The 16,333-nt window shown below is 45.2% G+C and overlaps 1 protein-coding gene across 3 annotated transcripts in view; it reads left to right on the plus strand.

Moving 5' to 3' along the window:
• The window catches only part of So (SIX homeobox 1 protein sine oculis), a 30,987-nt gene extending 16,078 nt beyond the window's left edge, over positions 1 to 14,909 (plus strand). For 2 of the 3 annotated variants that reach the window (XM_076901670.1, XM_076901679.1), the window contains exons 4-5: positions 13,056 to 13,524; positions 14,553 to 14,909. In XM_076901670.1, the coding sequence (XP_076757785.1) occupies positions 13,056 to 13,524; positions 14,553 to 14,834 (751 nt within the window). In that variant the 3' untranslated portion in view covers positions 14,835 to 14,909. The remainder of the gene's footprint in view (positions 1 to 13,055; positions 13,525 to 14,552) is intronic. The other variant, XM_076901687.1, reaches the window with a different exon arrangement.
• The last annotated feature ends 1,424 nt before the right edge of the window (positions 14,910 to 16,333 follow it).

Genomic DNA, 16,333 nt, shown 5'->3' on the forward strand with positions numbered 1-16,333 from the left:
CACATTAATTTATCTTCCCACGGCTAGCTACACGTAATACACAGGCTTCAAAGCCAGAAGTTCTCGATCCTCGAAACCGCGACCTGTACTGAATCACCGTTTGGACGAAAATTTCGAACGAATACGCAACATCCGGGGGAAACCGAATTCCGACGTGTGCGCACCGAGGTCTCGTGTTCCATTCATTCGTTTCCCTCGTCACAGATTCTGTCGCGCGAGAATCGTATGTATAAATAGCCGCGTTTTCACGTTTACAAGTTTATTTCTGGTTGACGAATTCGCGTTTCACTCGAACCGCGACTGTTTCTCATTCAAATTTAAGATCTGGCGCGTTTGCCGGAAAATCCTCGTGATTGGAAACCCATAGGTATTTGTTTCGTAATTGCTCGCAACGGTAATGGAATTCGTTACGAACGTACGAACAAAGTGTAGGTTATTGATTAATAAAAAAGACAGCTGCAAGAAAATGAAACGTCGATAGATGGTTCTTTGAAACTGAGATGTTAGCCTCGGGGGCATTTAACGTATGAAATGTAAATTGTCGATTAACGGCAAAAGGATAATTTCATTCAGAGCGGTACGTGGTTCACTGTGAAATCGTAAGGCTCTATGGATATATAGGCAAATTATTTACGAAAGATAACAGTTGTCTTAAAGGCAATCGTGACACGATGTGCGTTATAGCCCTCTCTCGAGTTACACTGCGATTTGCTTCGCGTTCTTTGGCACTTAGTGTTCGTTTAAAATTTTCAGATTTCAGAGAAGTTTAACGAGCTATAAAATCCGTGACCCTTTCGTAGATGTGTGAGTACGATATTATTCGACAGGTTTCGTGTATTATTATACGCGTTGCACATTTTTTATTCCAAGCGCAATTCGAGTATCGAATGTTACTCGATGATTGTTGCAATATTTCGTTACATTATTCGAGGATTGTTGCGATCGTTCATTGTTATTATTCAAGGATCGTCGCAATTTTGCGTTGCGTTTTTCATCCATGCTTTTTGACGTTCCGGTTTTTACAGTTGTTACTCTACCTCTCAGCCTTTTTGAAAGATTGCTGAAGGTTCTTTTCATACACCCCATTCCTCTTGAGGGGTAGTCGCAACATTTCATCGTATCATTTACATTAAATTGCGATTTCTGTCTGTTCAATTTGAAATTCCGTGCATTTCAATCGCGCACCATCCGTTTCGACGAATATCCGCGCGTATTATACTCGCTGGTGAACGATTAATTGGGCGACCGTCGCCATTGTCCACGTTCGAGCAGCCTCAGGAACGCAGCCGTTGCAAAAACGAGGGGAAGACGGCCTTAGCGTCAATCAGATCCGCCGTATTTTCTGCGTGGACGTCGTTACGGACGCGTCTGTTGATTCGTAGAGAATCATTGACTCGAAATAGCTCCACTTGGTCGTCGTAACATAGGCGAGGTCGTGATGCAACGTAAACGCCGAGGATCACGGCGCGCCACGTTTTGTTTCGCCGCGAGTATCACTTTATAGGTGAATTTAGAGAATTCTGATTTACCGCCTAATGAAAATCACGGTAAAGAACAATGTTAGCGCGAGCTAACCGAAGATTTTAATTTATCGTTAATATATCTAGTCTTTATAACTGTATATAATCGTATCGTGAATTATTTCGATACGAAAGTACTACGGAAAAATGATTGATAGCCGTAGACATACGCAACTGTGAGTTCTATGCAGTTCTAGAACATATGCGCAACGCATAGCGCAAGTACGAAACGTTATGCGACAAATTATTATATTGGGGTGGAAGCAGGGTTGTTTGGAACGTCTCTGTTGAATTATTTGCATTAACAGACGCGGCGGCTGTTTGCCGACGCGCATGATTCAGTGAACAAGGAATGTTTGGCGGGGTATACGTGCCGCTAGTCAATAAAGTTGAAACGTTTATCTAGCAATTTATTGGTAGCCACGGTAACACACGCCTTCCTTCGGTTCCCTTCATTTATGTAACGCGAATTTATCGAGCGCGCTAACTCGCATTTTATGAATAACGATGAGATACTACGCGTCTTTGGAAAATATCCTGCGAGTAAATCTGCTGATTTAAATACATGCATGGTGTATAGAGTTAGTCGATTCTGTACCACTCCTGTACACTCTGAATTTCGCAAATCATGTCATTTATTAGATAGAATAGTGGTGTCATTAAGTGCAGAGAAATCAGCACACTTTTCTTAATAACCATCATACTCACCTCTGCATATATACTTCTTATGGACAGCATCGCGCTAATCAGCATTCTAGTACCTTTATTAATACACAATGGATTTCGCTAGGTTTACGGACATCTCTTATATACTTACTTCTATAGATACGCGTCAATTCAGTATTAATTATGAAAATATATTTGATGATTGTTTTTAGCCACATATTTTTATTACTTAAATTATCATTCCCGTACTCAGGAGAAACTTGCACCATTCTCAGAATCACCCAACAGGTGTCTCACTCAGTCCGCAACCTATATAGCTATCTCCGAAGAAACGTACGAATCTTCCCTTTCTCCGTGTCCCTTAAAGACAATCGAAAGGTAAAAATTTCCTTACCCGGCAGAGCAGTCACAAAACCGTGTCCCGTACCAATTGTGGAGAGTAAAGGTCGGTCCTCGAAGAATACTACTTGATTCGAGCTATCAAACCGTACAAAGGACGCGTTTTGAAAAAGCGAGAAAAGGACGCGTTCGATACGACGAAGCTTTTTACGGGAGCGAACGACATGGGGGGAGGGGGAGAAGGGGCCCGTTTCGAGGTTCGACCCCTTTTTCGCCGAAGAGAGAGCGAAAGGGGGCGGCCATGTTGGGTCGCCTCAGCCATTTTTCGGGCACACGCGGACAAAAAAGGCGGGTTAGGGGGCCCCTTCTCGGTGAAAACCGCTTCTAAAAGAAGGACCACGTCAAATCTGACAGGCAGAGGGAGGACGGGAAGGCCACATATGGCCGCGTAAGGTCCAAAAAGGGCCCGCCTCGTCGCGTACACGTCTCTGCTGCCGTTTGAAAAAGAACAATCCTCTCCGATCCTCTCTTTCTCCGTGGCCGAGGGCGCGCGTTCTTCTTCTCCTTCCTCGTTGCTCTTCTTCTTCTCCTGTTCACCACGTTCTTCGACGAAGCTTCCCCCGTTTTCTTTTCTGCCGACTCTCTCGCTACCGACAGAAGGGGCATTCATTCATGCACGCATTCCCAGAATGCACTGCGCGATGCATGTGCGCGGAGGATCTCGTGGGGCGAAGCTCCGCTGAGTTCCTTGCTCGGGGTGTGGCGTAGGAGTGGAGAAATATCGATACCTCTACCAATTACTCTCGATTGTTTAAACTTTACATGGAATATCTGTTCCTTCGAAGAAATCGCTATACGAAGGATCGCTATTTCCACGAATTTCATTTTTCGAATGATACGTAATGAGATTTTGAAGTTATCCATTTCGTTGCATCAATAGCAACCCTTAGACAGTGGAATATAATTAATCGTATCGATAACTGAAATTGCAGATTTTTTGCATTTGCGTATCAGAAAGTAAGTTTTGGAGAAACTAAATTTCTCGGTGGCCACCACGAGAATAGAACAGTACTGAATCGATGCTTCAAATATCAATTCAAACGTGTCAAGCCTTGAATGCGCTAAAAGCTTTGTTAACACATTTGAAAACATGTTTTGTCGGCGTGGAAAATTGCACATTGAACTGTCGAACGATTTCCTCGAATTCGTATCCTATGCGCGTCTAGTAGTTGCACAACAAGACGGGCCTAGGTGGATTAAATCTGCCTCTTTGTGTTTCTGCGCTGCCCAATGGCGCAATAAAACAAACGATCCAGAACGGTTTGGTAGATCGAGGAGAACACACAGAATGGTAGAGAAACTGACAGGCTTTTCTATTAGAGTCACTTTTATTGTCAGACGCCTGGCCACCACTGCACGCTACATTTGAACTTCTCTGTTCGTGACGACACCTTACTTCTAAGAAGCTCGGCTAGTGTTCGTATTTTGCTACCTTTTTTTTTCATTACCCCACGTCTAAGAATACGCTTTCATTACACCTCTCGACTGGATGATGGTCGCACGCTTCGCATCATCTTAATTTCTGGTCGTGATAATAATTCCAATAGAAAATAATCGACATTAGCGGTTTTGTTAGAAGCGAGCATAGTTAGATCTTTTGTCTTCCATCTCTTGTTCGTTTCTCGATCGAAGGACGGAAATCGTTCGTTATATTCGGTCGAATGCGTTCAACGGTTATATCCGCGACCCTTCCTTTTTTTCCCTCTTCTCCTTTTCGTGGTAGCATCTCAGCAACGGAAGCATTTTCGTATGACGTATCTACGTATGGAACGGTACACGCACACGTTCCCTTAAACGGTGTCGAGTTACTCGTCCGCTTGGAGCACAAAGCTTATGTAAGTACGTCAAGAAGTTTCGATCTTCGCGGTGTGTCGCACCTCCTCTCCCCTTGTATACGTTCCACCGCGTTGCTGGTGCTAAAGTTTCAGTCTGGTAAAGAGAGAAATATTGCATTCTTTTTGCATGTCGAACGCGAACAGTGTGGATCAAGGAAACGGGGAAAATAGAATTGTTTTGTAATCACTGTTTAACGATATAATATGACAGTAATTGCGAAATATTGAAAATGAGAGTTAAGTTTCTTTTGTTGTACGCATCTATTCCCAATGTTATATTGTGACTCGAGTCGTGTCACGTTGAACGTAACAGTCGTCTAGTGGCTCGTAAATAACAATAATATTTCACGGTATTAGAAATTTTATGGTACTCGTCGCATGCCAAATATTTCACTCCTAAATTAAGTCTAGAATCGCAACGGGTTTAAGTGAAACCCATAAAGAACTCGGTAACGATAAAGCTGTTCGTGATGTTTCGTGGTCCCGTATTAGTGGCTTCGAAAAAGGAACACGCGCGGCCAAGCTTTACATCATCTCTGCGTAATATATATTCATGGTCTTCTTTGCGATTCAAAACGGAAAAAACAGCGTTCCAATCCTTGCTGTTGTACTGCGCATGTCGGCCAAAACCGACGCCGCCGCCATTTCTATTTACGCGCGTAACTCATCGTAACAGTCCTTGACCAGGAATTTTATTGCACGTTATTAACCGGCAATTTACGAGGATTGTAAGTTTATCGTAAAGACTTGAAAATACGTCCGAGCGAAGACGGACATAAAAGGGGGTTCTCGTCGTTTTAATAGATTATAGAAAATACGGTGCAATAGAGACTATGCGTCGCGTGAACGATTTATTCTCTTCCAGCGAGTATAATTCAACGTAGTAGTGATATCTATAGTCCCTAACCACGTTCACTGCCATTACTATCTAATATTATCGATATATAGCAATATCTTTGAGGTCCTTAAATAAAGTTGCTAAATTTTTGCACAAATTCTAGGTAAAAATAAATCTTTTGTAGTCCTATATCTTTCTATGTTAGTATTTTAAGGGTCGTCGCATATCCCTTCCTTAACATCGACATCTCCGATTAACTGATGTTAAAACGCTTAGAATAAAATAATTTTCTAAATATTATTCTTATACACGCCTGATCAAAGATTGATTCGATCACTGTCGTCAAAGTACTTATGAATTTAATTATTACGCTTCGAATTATTCTTGAAATTACAGTATTGCGTTATTCCGGCCCTTCTCAACCGAGCCCCTCAATTAGAGGAACGTTTAGGATATTCGCGATGCCATTGCGTCGCGTAGTAATGAGCTGTTCGAACAGAGGACATGTGCGCGATGCACTGATCAAACGACATAGCACCCTCGGGACGGTCCTCGGGACGCGAAATTTACGATTGGACGTTCCTCGTCGTTCTTCCTACGTTATGCATGCAAGCGCGGATCGAACAGGCCAGGATTTGGCATGAAAACGCAGAACTTCTGGCAAACATCGTACAAACGCATTCTTCCGTGTGATCTGCCCGTGGAAACAAGCCGATCACTCGGATAAAGACGCCATTCATTTAGCCGCGGATTTCGATGCGCGACCGCCACCTAAGGGTCGATAACTCTTCCGGCTGAAATCCGCCGGCTATTCGTCTTTCGTTTCGTTATCCTCGCGCCTGCCGCCGCTACGCTCGTAATTATCTCGTCGTTAATCTTGCCGGACACGCGGGGGATTCTGTTTCCAATGACACCTTCGAATTAGTATGTTCAATCGGGAAGACAGCCCGAGGAACCGCGAGGATTCTCGGCTGGTATCAATTGAGATTAATTGCTACACCGTTTGCGGTCTAGTAAATTTCGTAAAGCGGGAATGGCTTTAATTGAAACTTGTAAAACAGCCTCTTCCCTGGGCAAATAATGAAGTACGCGAGATTAGCTGATTTATGGGAATACTTTCTACACACATTGAAATTCCCTGTAAATTACAATTTCATAAGCTGTCCGGTAAAAAGTTTATTATGCATTGTGTTGGTTCGAAATTAATTTATGGACTGACAGTTACGCATACGTAATGTTTAGGGAAAAAGTTAATAAATTACCTGCAGGCATTGTAAAAGGCGAATTAACTTGTTCTCATAAATACGCATATAAAGTTGATCCCAGACGCCTATCTGAGGTCTCCATCTTGCTCATGATCGATTTGCATACTTTTCAATAATGTAGCTCGTTAGGTGTTCCATCGGGATATTTTTAGTCGCGTTAAATCCGTTTTACGCGACGGAGTCGATCAACCGTTCAGTGACATGATCATTGAATAACGATACGAGAATTGTTCCGTACGTGGTGTCGTACACTTTGTGGAAGAACTCTGCGTAACCGACAGAAAGAAGTTTGACGGGCAGACGACAGCCAGAGACATATTGCCCTTCGCTTGTGTAACACGGCCAGAGTATATCCGTTTGCTTGTATAACTCATCATAGACAGCGGAAGACTACCCAGTGGCAGGTTCAACGTAATCCGGATTAAAGAATTCGGAAACACCGAAAGCGTTTTAACGCTTCCCCCGTATTACTAGACCCGAGGACTTCTGAGTTTACCTGTCCCGATTTTATCGCTCTGTCACGCATTCAACGATCCTGAACTATTGATCAATCAACAGTGTATTAACTTTGGAATCGAGGTGTGAATTCGCCGCCACGAATGATTGGACGCTGCACTGTTTTGACTTTGCTCTTTCTCGTTCGAGAAAAGCGTTTAAAATGCAATTTCGTTACGTTTGTTATTTGTTATTTTTCTGGTTACGTTACATGTTATGTTACAGGTGGGTCTGAAATTACATATGTTCCACTTTGCCCCTGAGCTAGCAATACGGTCTACCGCAGAAGGCGATAAAGTAAAAGTTTCCGAATTAATCATACACATATCCCGTATTATATTTCCCTCTTATAACTTTAACGCGTTTCAAAAAGAGAGAACCATCGCGCGGAGAATCCGTAAAAAATATTTTTCCCCTGCGAAATTACGCGATCGGTGGATTTGTCAGGAAGTGGTTAACAGTGGGGGAGCAAAAGAAGGGGCAGGTATAAGAAAAAAGGTGGACGTGCCGGACTTGACCATGTAGAGAGAGAGAGAAAGGGCGAAGCGAGTCGAAGTTTGTAAACAGAGGCGGTGTGTACACGGTAGGCTGCATCCCCATTATTTTAGGCCGAAGAAATTCTTTCCTATCTGCTTATGGAATCAGCTGCCGGCGAAGTCCCTATTTCTTCTCTCGGCGCTTCCTCGACGTGCTCACCTGCCGGGCGGACTGGATCTAGAGAGCGCAGGAGCTGCGAGAGTAGCAACAGGCTTCTCTGTGTGCACACTTTGGAAAATCTTCTCTCCGCTCGCCGACAAACCGGCCAACCGAATTTCAATTTGCTCTCTCCACGTCCCTCGAACTTTCTCATCCGCAGAGAAGTTTGCCTTCCTGCCTTCTCGACGGCGTCCAGGGTAATCCGTGGGAGATACCTTCCTTCACTGTTTAAGGGATCCCCCTTCCGAGGATAATAACGTGCCCTTCTAATTCGTGGATAATCTCGTGAACGTTCGAAACGGAAGTCAAGCTTTCTTAGTCCGAGCTTTTGGCGCTAAAAAGCTCTTTTCATCATGGTTTTGAACGATGTAACTTTGTATCGAGGACATTCACATTTCGAATGATACAATTTTCAGGGCAAATATCTGCAAAATTATATGTGTATTAAATAGATCGGTACATCATTAAAATTGCTACAGATTGGATCCAATTTTCGGTATCCAGTAATCGAGATTTTTCGGTTTTCCCATATGATCGTAAAAACAGACTTTGGATCGACTAAGTAGTTGTTCCTTTTTTTTCTTGTTTTTCTAACAAGTCTAATAATATTGTCTCGCGTTTCTAACGCAACGACGAGCGCAATCGGATCGCATCTCTGACCAGAATAGAAGCCGAAATCTCAGATCTTCTTGGCTCGGCTTTTAGTCGTCTTTCCACTGGCGACCGTGTGTCTGCATCCTTTTCTAACATCAGGCAAAGGTATAGAAACGCGCGTGTCTCCTGTGAGAGACGCCACGCTGACGATCATCGGAGACGCGGCATTGCGTCCGACGCCCTCGAAATTCCTCTTCGGCTGGCTTTTCGAACGCTTGCGATCGAACGGATCGCGAAAAGTGATCGTCGAGAATCACGCCGACACGAGTGAATCGAATCGTCCCATCGTTGGCTAAAATCGCACGCGCTAAACTTCGAACGGGGAAAAGAGCCAGCTATATGACAAAGAGGAACGACGAGGCAGAATGGAGAACGAAATGTTAACCCGCGGGCGTCTGGGCGGTTCGCAGATGGTTCGTAAATCGTTCAGCGTGAATTCGCAAAAATGAATAACGTTGTAACATAAAGTGTGTACTCGACGGCCTGCTGTAATTCATTTTATCGCACCATATTCGAGCATCGTCTTTCATCGTTGACGACAACATCGAGGGAAAAGATATATTCCGGGTGGTAGCCAGTAATGGTGGGTGGGTGGCGGTGTCACGCGTGACATGTCGCGTTTAATTTGAAAAGCTCGTGCGATACGTTATAAACAAAAGGCGCGCAGCGTGTCGGGTTGAGCCAGCCGATGGACGGATCGTATCTGTCAGTACCATTCGAACAATACCATCGTCTTCGTCCCGTTGCGTTTTATCCTCGCGGGGACGCGAACAGAGAGCGGGGCGTACGGCTGTTCGGTTGGATTAACATAATTCGTAATTTAATTTCCCGATAAATTCCCTATGGCGTTATTCTCGCCGGACCGACCGAAATGAGATGGTATCGGCTTGCGCGATTCCACTAATTCGCGTCTAAGTTTATATCGCTCGGGAGAGAGCAGCACGGGGTCGAGATAGGATCTCCCTGCTCGTCTCTCTGTTCTCTCTGCGTTGAATCTTTTTCCTCTCGCGGCCGCCTCGTAAAATCGGATTATATCGGCTCTGTCGCCCCTGCGTTGTCGCGCACTTTATTCGAGCCACCACACGATATCGCGCTCCCCCTTCGCAAATGAGCGGGGTCAGGGTTCGTGGCGTGCCGGTACCCGGCAATCACGTTTTTCGTTAATAAATTCGCACGGCCGGTTCCGCCCGATAGAGACGACGAGCATGCCCGTCGTGAACTGTTCGATCGACAGCATCGCGTGCTATTCTTTTTCACATTGCTTTCTTCCCTTTTCTTAATCGATGCTTTTACGCAGCTTTGATGTTCCGTGTTACTTTTTGTGTCTCTGGTAGCCTTCAAGATATTATTCCCTTTTCTAACGTGAACACCGGATACAACAAAGTCTGCAGCTCATTAAGCAACGTATTATTTATAATCGGTACTTATAGTCCAGCGTTTTAGTATCGAAGATGGTCGCATTCGCTGAGGAATCTCCGCGGTTAGGAGACGAGCTTAAAGACACGTCAGGGACGTTGTTCTCTTGTAAGATAGAATCTTCGCACCGGTCCCACAGTGGAACCGTTTTCGGTCATTTCTGTTTCTGGAAACCGAACGAATCGATCTCCCTGCGGGGATAGGAGTGGTGGGAAGCCCGCCACGGAATTTCGAACCGTAGCTTATTTACGAACTAGCCGATTAATAAAACGAGCCGCGCCTTCGATCATTATCTCTCAGCGCCGTTTAAAACGGCGAGACCACGCTGATGCTATAAAATCGCGTGCCACGGTTTTTCGGGCCATTCCGGCGTTATTCGCCGCCGTGTCACAGCGTCGGAACGGGGAAATGATTAAAAATAACGTCAATAAAAATTATCCCCTCGCTGATCTCCGAGATTCTTCTTCGCCTTCCACTTTTTCCCACCCCTACGAAATCGACCATCATTATCACCGATGAGACGAAATTGACTTTGAGTAATTGCGCCGATATTGGAAAGTAATTGAAACCGTAATCAGTTCTAATGATCTGTACAGGGTGAACCATACATCCAGGTCTGAATTGCTTTTTTATTAATTCGAGAGTCGCTTCCGCAGCTTCCATCCAGACGGCGCACCCCACTGCGAATCCTCTAACGAGCAATTCGATGCACTGTTAAAAGAGTTCTCCTATAATATCACTAACGCTCCAACTCTGTCCACGCGTCACTGTTCGCACATTTTCTATAAACGCAACCACCCTCACTTGTGCAAGAAAGCTGAAATATCGTTAACCGCGCAACGTTCCGCATGCCCCAGAATATACGAGCGAACAACAACGACGACGAAGTAAATGGAGCAACAAAAGATGAACTCTTCAATCCAACGACGGACGAGCAAGGAGAGAAGGAGCGGTAGGTGTCGCGGCGAACGACTCCGCCAAATAAATGTCCCGGGCGCGCGATGAGTCACAAATCCTAATGAAAATAATAATGCCCGAAAGATTCCGTTCTCTGTCGTGGCAACGCGCGGCGTGCAACGCGGATAAATTTACTGCGCGATCTCGGCTCGGATAAGGCATACCTGGGGACACCTCGTCTGGGGTTATAGACCCAGGCATGCAACGGGTGGCGCGGAAAGTACCGGTGGAAACAAGCTCGATCCCCGTGTCCCATGGCTCGGAACTACGTCGTTCCACGTGTGGGATCTGTTGCATCGCGTCTCGTGGAAATAATTCTTGTCCCCGGGGACGAGAACGGACTCCCCTGCAACCGGGGCCGAACGGCCAACGAGATTTTCACCTGCCGAACGGATTTATTGTCGCTCGCTCACGGGGGGGGAGACTAGCCGAGAGATACAGGAACCTTCCATCTTCCTCTATTCCTCCATGGGATCTACCTCGCGCGTCCGAGCCGTCGCGTCGTCGTCGATTTTTCTTCCGGAGATACCTCCGCTGCCTCCTCGTGATTCCAATGATGATAATTTCGCGGTTCAAAAGTACCCCTTTGTGTCTTCTAATTCAGCGTTGAGAAATTTCTCTATCTCTCGGCCACTCTTCCATCCCTTCTCCCCTTTGGATCTCCCACGTGTCGTGCAAAGTTGGAAAATCATTACGCGGAGTACGGTATCGTATAGTAATCATCTGATATCGAAACCCGTTGCGATATTCCGAATAATCTAAAAAGAAAATGGCGAGATGGCGAAAAACCGCTTTAGACCCGTTCTCGCAGACCGAACGCACGTCCACGCCGAATGAAAGTCGGAGTCCCGGGAATGACGCGCAGCGTTATCGAGGAGAGACGGTGGCTCGAACTCGGGGGGCCCCCGATGAAACGGTGTCCGTTATCAGTCCGGTAGCCAGATCGGGGGCTGAGCCGAGCGCGCGGCGCGGACCGGTTCTCGAAAACACCCCGTAGACAAGTGTCGTGGCACTTGCGGCCGAGACAGTGCCGTATCGCGGCGGCCACGTCTAAACGACTTGTAAAACAAGCGCTTAACGATTGCTCGTACCTGGATATATAGAGAAAGGAGTGTGCGTAGCAGGCGTGACGAAGAAAAGAGAGGGGAACCGGAGGCGGAAAGAGAAAGCCGCCGCGGAGAGCGAGACAAGTCCCTTCGGGTCCCACGTGCTTCGGCTTCGAGGAGGTCCAGCCTGCTAAATTGAGTTTACGAGACGCCCAGAGTTGTTCGCCGTCTCTCCCCGCCTCCCTGCCTTCCCATCCCTTTATATTCCTATTCTTCCGTCGGTTTTTGCCTGTTCACCGTGTTCCACCCTTAATTCACGGATGCTCGGGGAGAAGCGGCGTGTACCCTCTTCACAGTAGTTTACGCATCGACGCTGGTATTATCTTTGCCGATATTATTCCGCGTAGCCCCCTATCCTCTTCCGCTTCTCGAGTCACTGCCGATCAACGGCTGGCTGTACCGTCTCTAATTATATTGGGCTCGTTCCGGCTCGCGCGGGAATCGTTCCTCGCGGTGCTTGGCGAACAAGTCGATCGAGGAAAGAATCGCGCGACGATTCGCCTACGATCGACTCGAAACGTAAACCCGACCACGGGCTAAGCTGGGATCGGGTCTGGTATATTAATTGGGATGTAACTGGTCTGCCCGCTGGGTAGCCGCGGGGGTATTGTTCGCATCGAAGACGAGGAACCTGTTGGATCGATAAGAAACGGAGTCTATAGCGAGCTGGAGAATCGGCGATTGTTGCGGAGGTGATCCCTGGTAATTGTGGTGGTTGGTGTATTCTTGCGCTGTCTAGAGTGCATCGGGGGTCTCGGAGGATGGGCTTGCCGGTTCGGTATTTGTGGTCCCAATTATAACTTGTTCTAGTTTTGTGTCACTTCGGTGGGTTTGTCGTCCCTGTTTCGGTAGTTGGAGGTTATTCTCGATGAGTAATTATGTAACGGGTGATGTATTTTCGGAAATGGTTTCCTTGTAGCCGAGGAAGAATCGTCGCGGTTGCTTTATGGAGATTTCGTGACAGTTGCTTTCGTTTATTTCAATAACAACGTGCCAAATTTATTAATCAGTGTCAGGTTTGCATCGCACGATAAATTAGACATTGGACCAAATTTCACCTATTAATATTGTACTATTTTCATGGAGGTATTATAGTGGAAATGCATACCTTCTGTACAAAGAGACGTAATTGTATAGAAAAAACGTAACGGATGAACGATTCGAAATTTCCAAATAGTAACACACTTGTCCATCCTTGCGTGTTCCAGCGGCCAAAGGGAAGACAAAACCCATGGCGGAGGCTTAGGCGACTCTAGCAGTGAGAGCGGCGACGAGACCAAGAGACAAGTGGTAAATCAGCAACCGCAGCCGCAACCCTCCTCCTGCGCCGTCCAACAGCAGCAACAACAGCAACAGATGGTGGAGCATCAGCAGACCTCGAGCATGTACCAACTACCGCCCCCTGTCTCCGTGTCCAGCCCTCACTCGTATCACCAAGGTCACGGCTCGAGCCTGAGCCACCCTCACACACCGACGCACCATATGCAGCACCACGACACCGGAAGCGAGAGCGGCGATGACAAACGGAACGTTCATCTCCAGCTGCAACATCACCTCCAGGTCGGTGCTCACGGTACTCACGGCTTGGTACACCCGACGGCGACCTTGCCACCGCCACCGCCCAGCTGCGCCCAGCAGAAGAGCCAGTTGGACTATATGCAGTACTACACACCTCAGGTACGGTGGATGGTTTTCGTACGGTTCTGATTTTCCATCTTGCAGCAGGAGTAGAAAGCAAGGAGGAGGTGAAGTTCTGTATTTCGGGTGTTTGGTTTTTGTTAGTCGAGGAATTGTCGGGTGATTCGTGGAGATGTGTCAGGTAAGGTTGTGGTTTGCTTGAAGTTTCTGAAGTATTTTGAGGAGATTTTTTTGTATTGTATTATGTTTTTGTTTTATTTTCGAGTATTCCTAACATTCATTAATATGAATTATCGATTCGATTGAGTTAAAGATTGACAGTTGATTTAAAGCTTTAATTCGGGTAATTATTATTCCGTGCAATCTGTTTGATGAAATCATTTGATTGCTCAAGGTCGTCTTATATTATGTAATAATTCTCCATTGTCATATATATGAGGTAGGATAATTTCATTTGTAGAACTGTATATTAATGACTACTCTCATTCTTGGAAGAAATCTTGGAACTCGTTTTCTAGAATACTGTTAAGTTTCTTTATCAGATTATGCTGAATATATCAGACTTATCAAGAAATCTTCATTCTTTTAGTTCATTCTTTATTCCTAGGGTATAAATCATAAGAGGTTAAGTTTCTCACGAGGAGCTCGCTTTTGTTCCACAATTTACATGTAAATCTTCGTTGCTTTTATGATAGTTGACAATTTACATATATTCCAAATCAAATTATTAAATAATTTACAACTAAATCATTACGTGGCTGCTCCGGGAATTAAATTGTCATTTACTGCATACCTTTTAAATTTCTCACGTTTTCCATTAAATAGTTGCGATAGAACCTTAATTATCCGAACTTATCGTGGCACAACTTGTTAGAATAATAAAATATTCTAGAGAATCAAATAGCTCAGCTTTCGCACAAAATGAGATCGTTCTCTCCCAAATATTTGATTTATATCAATATTAAACAGAGATTATTCAATGAAAATTTCCCGTTATGCCATTAATCCTCTTCGTTTTCAACGTTCCTATCTCCAGTGAAGCATGTCCACTGTACTCTCTGTTACAGGATTATCTAATCACGCCGACCTCAGCGGACCTCCAAAAGTCGCTACCGCACACGGCCACGTCGATGCAGATGGGTGCTATAGCTCCTTCCATGGGTGGGCTGAGCCCAATGGGCCCGTCGACGATGCTGCCAAACACGATGCAGAGCGTGAACACTATGAACACAATGTCGATGAACGGTATGGGGATGGGGGCGTACCAAGGGATGGGCTCCATGGGGATGTCGACGTCGCACGGTAGTTATCACAGCGGCCTAGTATTGGGTGATTATCACTCGTTGTGACCCTGGACCCCGAGCAGCCAGGGCAAGAGGAACCAGGAGAAAACTTAAAGAGAAGAGAGAAAGAGAAAAAGAAAGTATATATTATACATATACATATACATATATATATACATTATACGAGAAACGAAGAAACCCGGAACTAGCCACTGGAAACTAATTCGTGAGGGAAAAACCGGTATTATTTTCGAGATACCTGGGACAATTCGTCCGTTCGTACTCGGTGAAGAATCCGTGTTAGATAATTAGGAAGATATCGTTTTTTTTTATTGTGATCGTCGATATCGACTGGGAACATTTCTTAGTCCCGCGCGAAAATCGGCGGAGTTCTCCACTCGAGGATCGTAATAACAAGCGCACTACCTAGGGAGGTTGGAGAACGATGATCGCGTATCGGGTATCGATCGGTCTCCCTGGAACCACTAGGAGTTTCTAGGGACCCGTTCGCCAGGGAACGTTAGAGGATAAGGTATTTGAGAAGACGCGCTACGATTATACGTTTGACCGAAGCGGCCGCATCATGCCTCGGATTTTGAACTGTGACCAGGATTTTTCGAAACGAGAACAAAAAATACGATTCAGCCCGCAATATCGCACATACGCATACGCAGATATACAATGTACGTACACGAGCAACCATGCGCAGCGTTCCCAATATTTTTTGGGGAAGACATGATAGAGCATACATATTATATATATAGTGCATACGATTATACGAATAGTAGCTGTGAGAAAACAAGGAAAATCGAGGCAGCGAGGGAACGCTTCCGGGTGGAAAATAGCAAAAGACATGTTAGCATTTGTTTTCTTTTTCCTGTATCGCCTTGCGACGGCTGACAAGACACGCAGCTCTCGTTAAACATACTTCCACAAAACACGCGCGACTGCGACCAACCCTCGTAACTCTTTTTATCTGTTTTTTTGTTTCTTTTTCTTTTTTCCGCGAATCCAACGATCACACCAACCTTCGTCATCCCCCTTCCGGTCGTGCAACGTACCGCCTGTACCTAAGTAACATCCAAGATGCAAGAGAACGCGCGTCACATACGATTAACGAGTTACAAGATATCGCGTAATCCACAGAAGCCGTAAGATTTTTTATTGCCCTCGACGAACGCCATAAAGGGAACATGGAATTGTTTTCGAAAAAGCGATTGATGCGAATAGTTGAAGGAAGAGGTTGGAAATTTGGAGATGTTGATCAAGGATGCTGATTCTTTTTCATATAAAATCAATTTGTTAAACAATAGATTGGTACACGATTGGATTATCGATGGAACGATCGGTCTTTTGAAAAATGGATTCAAGAATCCGCATCGCTAATGTTTTAAGGGGTTTCGTGTTTCGGTGATGCTTGGAAACAATATTCGTTTAAAAAAATTATCAGAATACTTATTAGCTCAAAAAATTCATATTTAATGAAAAATTGACCGATTTGAAAAAGTAAAAGGGGAAAGGAATCCTAAAAAATTTAGCAGAATTTTGAAGAAGAGAAAAATATT

Source organism: Xylocopa sonorina, chromosome 1 (genome assembly GCF_050948175.1).
Source record: "Xylocopa sonorina isolate GNS202 chromosome 1, iyXylSono1_principal, whole genome shotgun sequence".
NCBI lineage: Eukaryota > Metazoa > Arthropoda > Insecta > Hymenoptera > Apidae > Xylocopa > Xylocopa sonorina.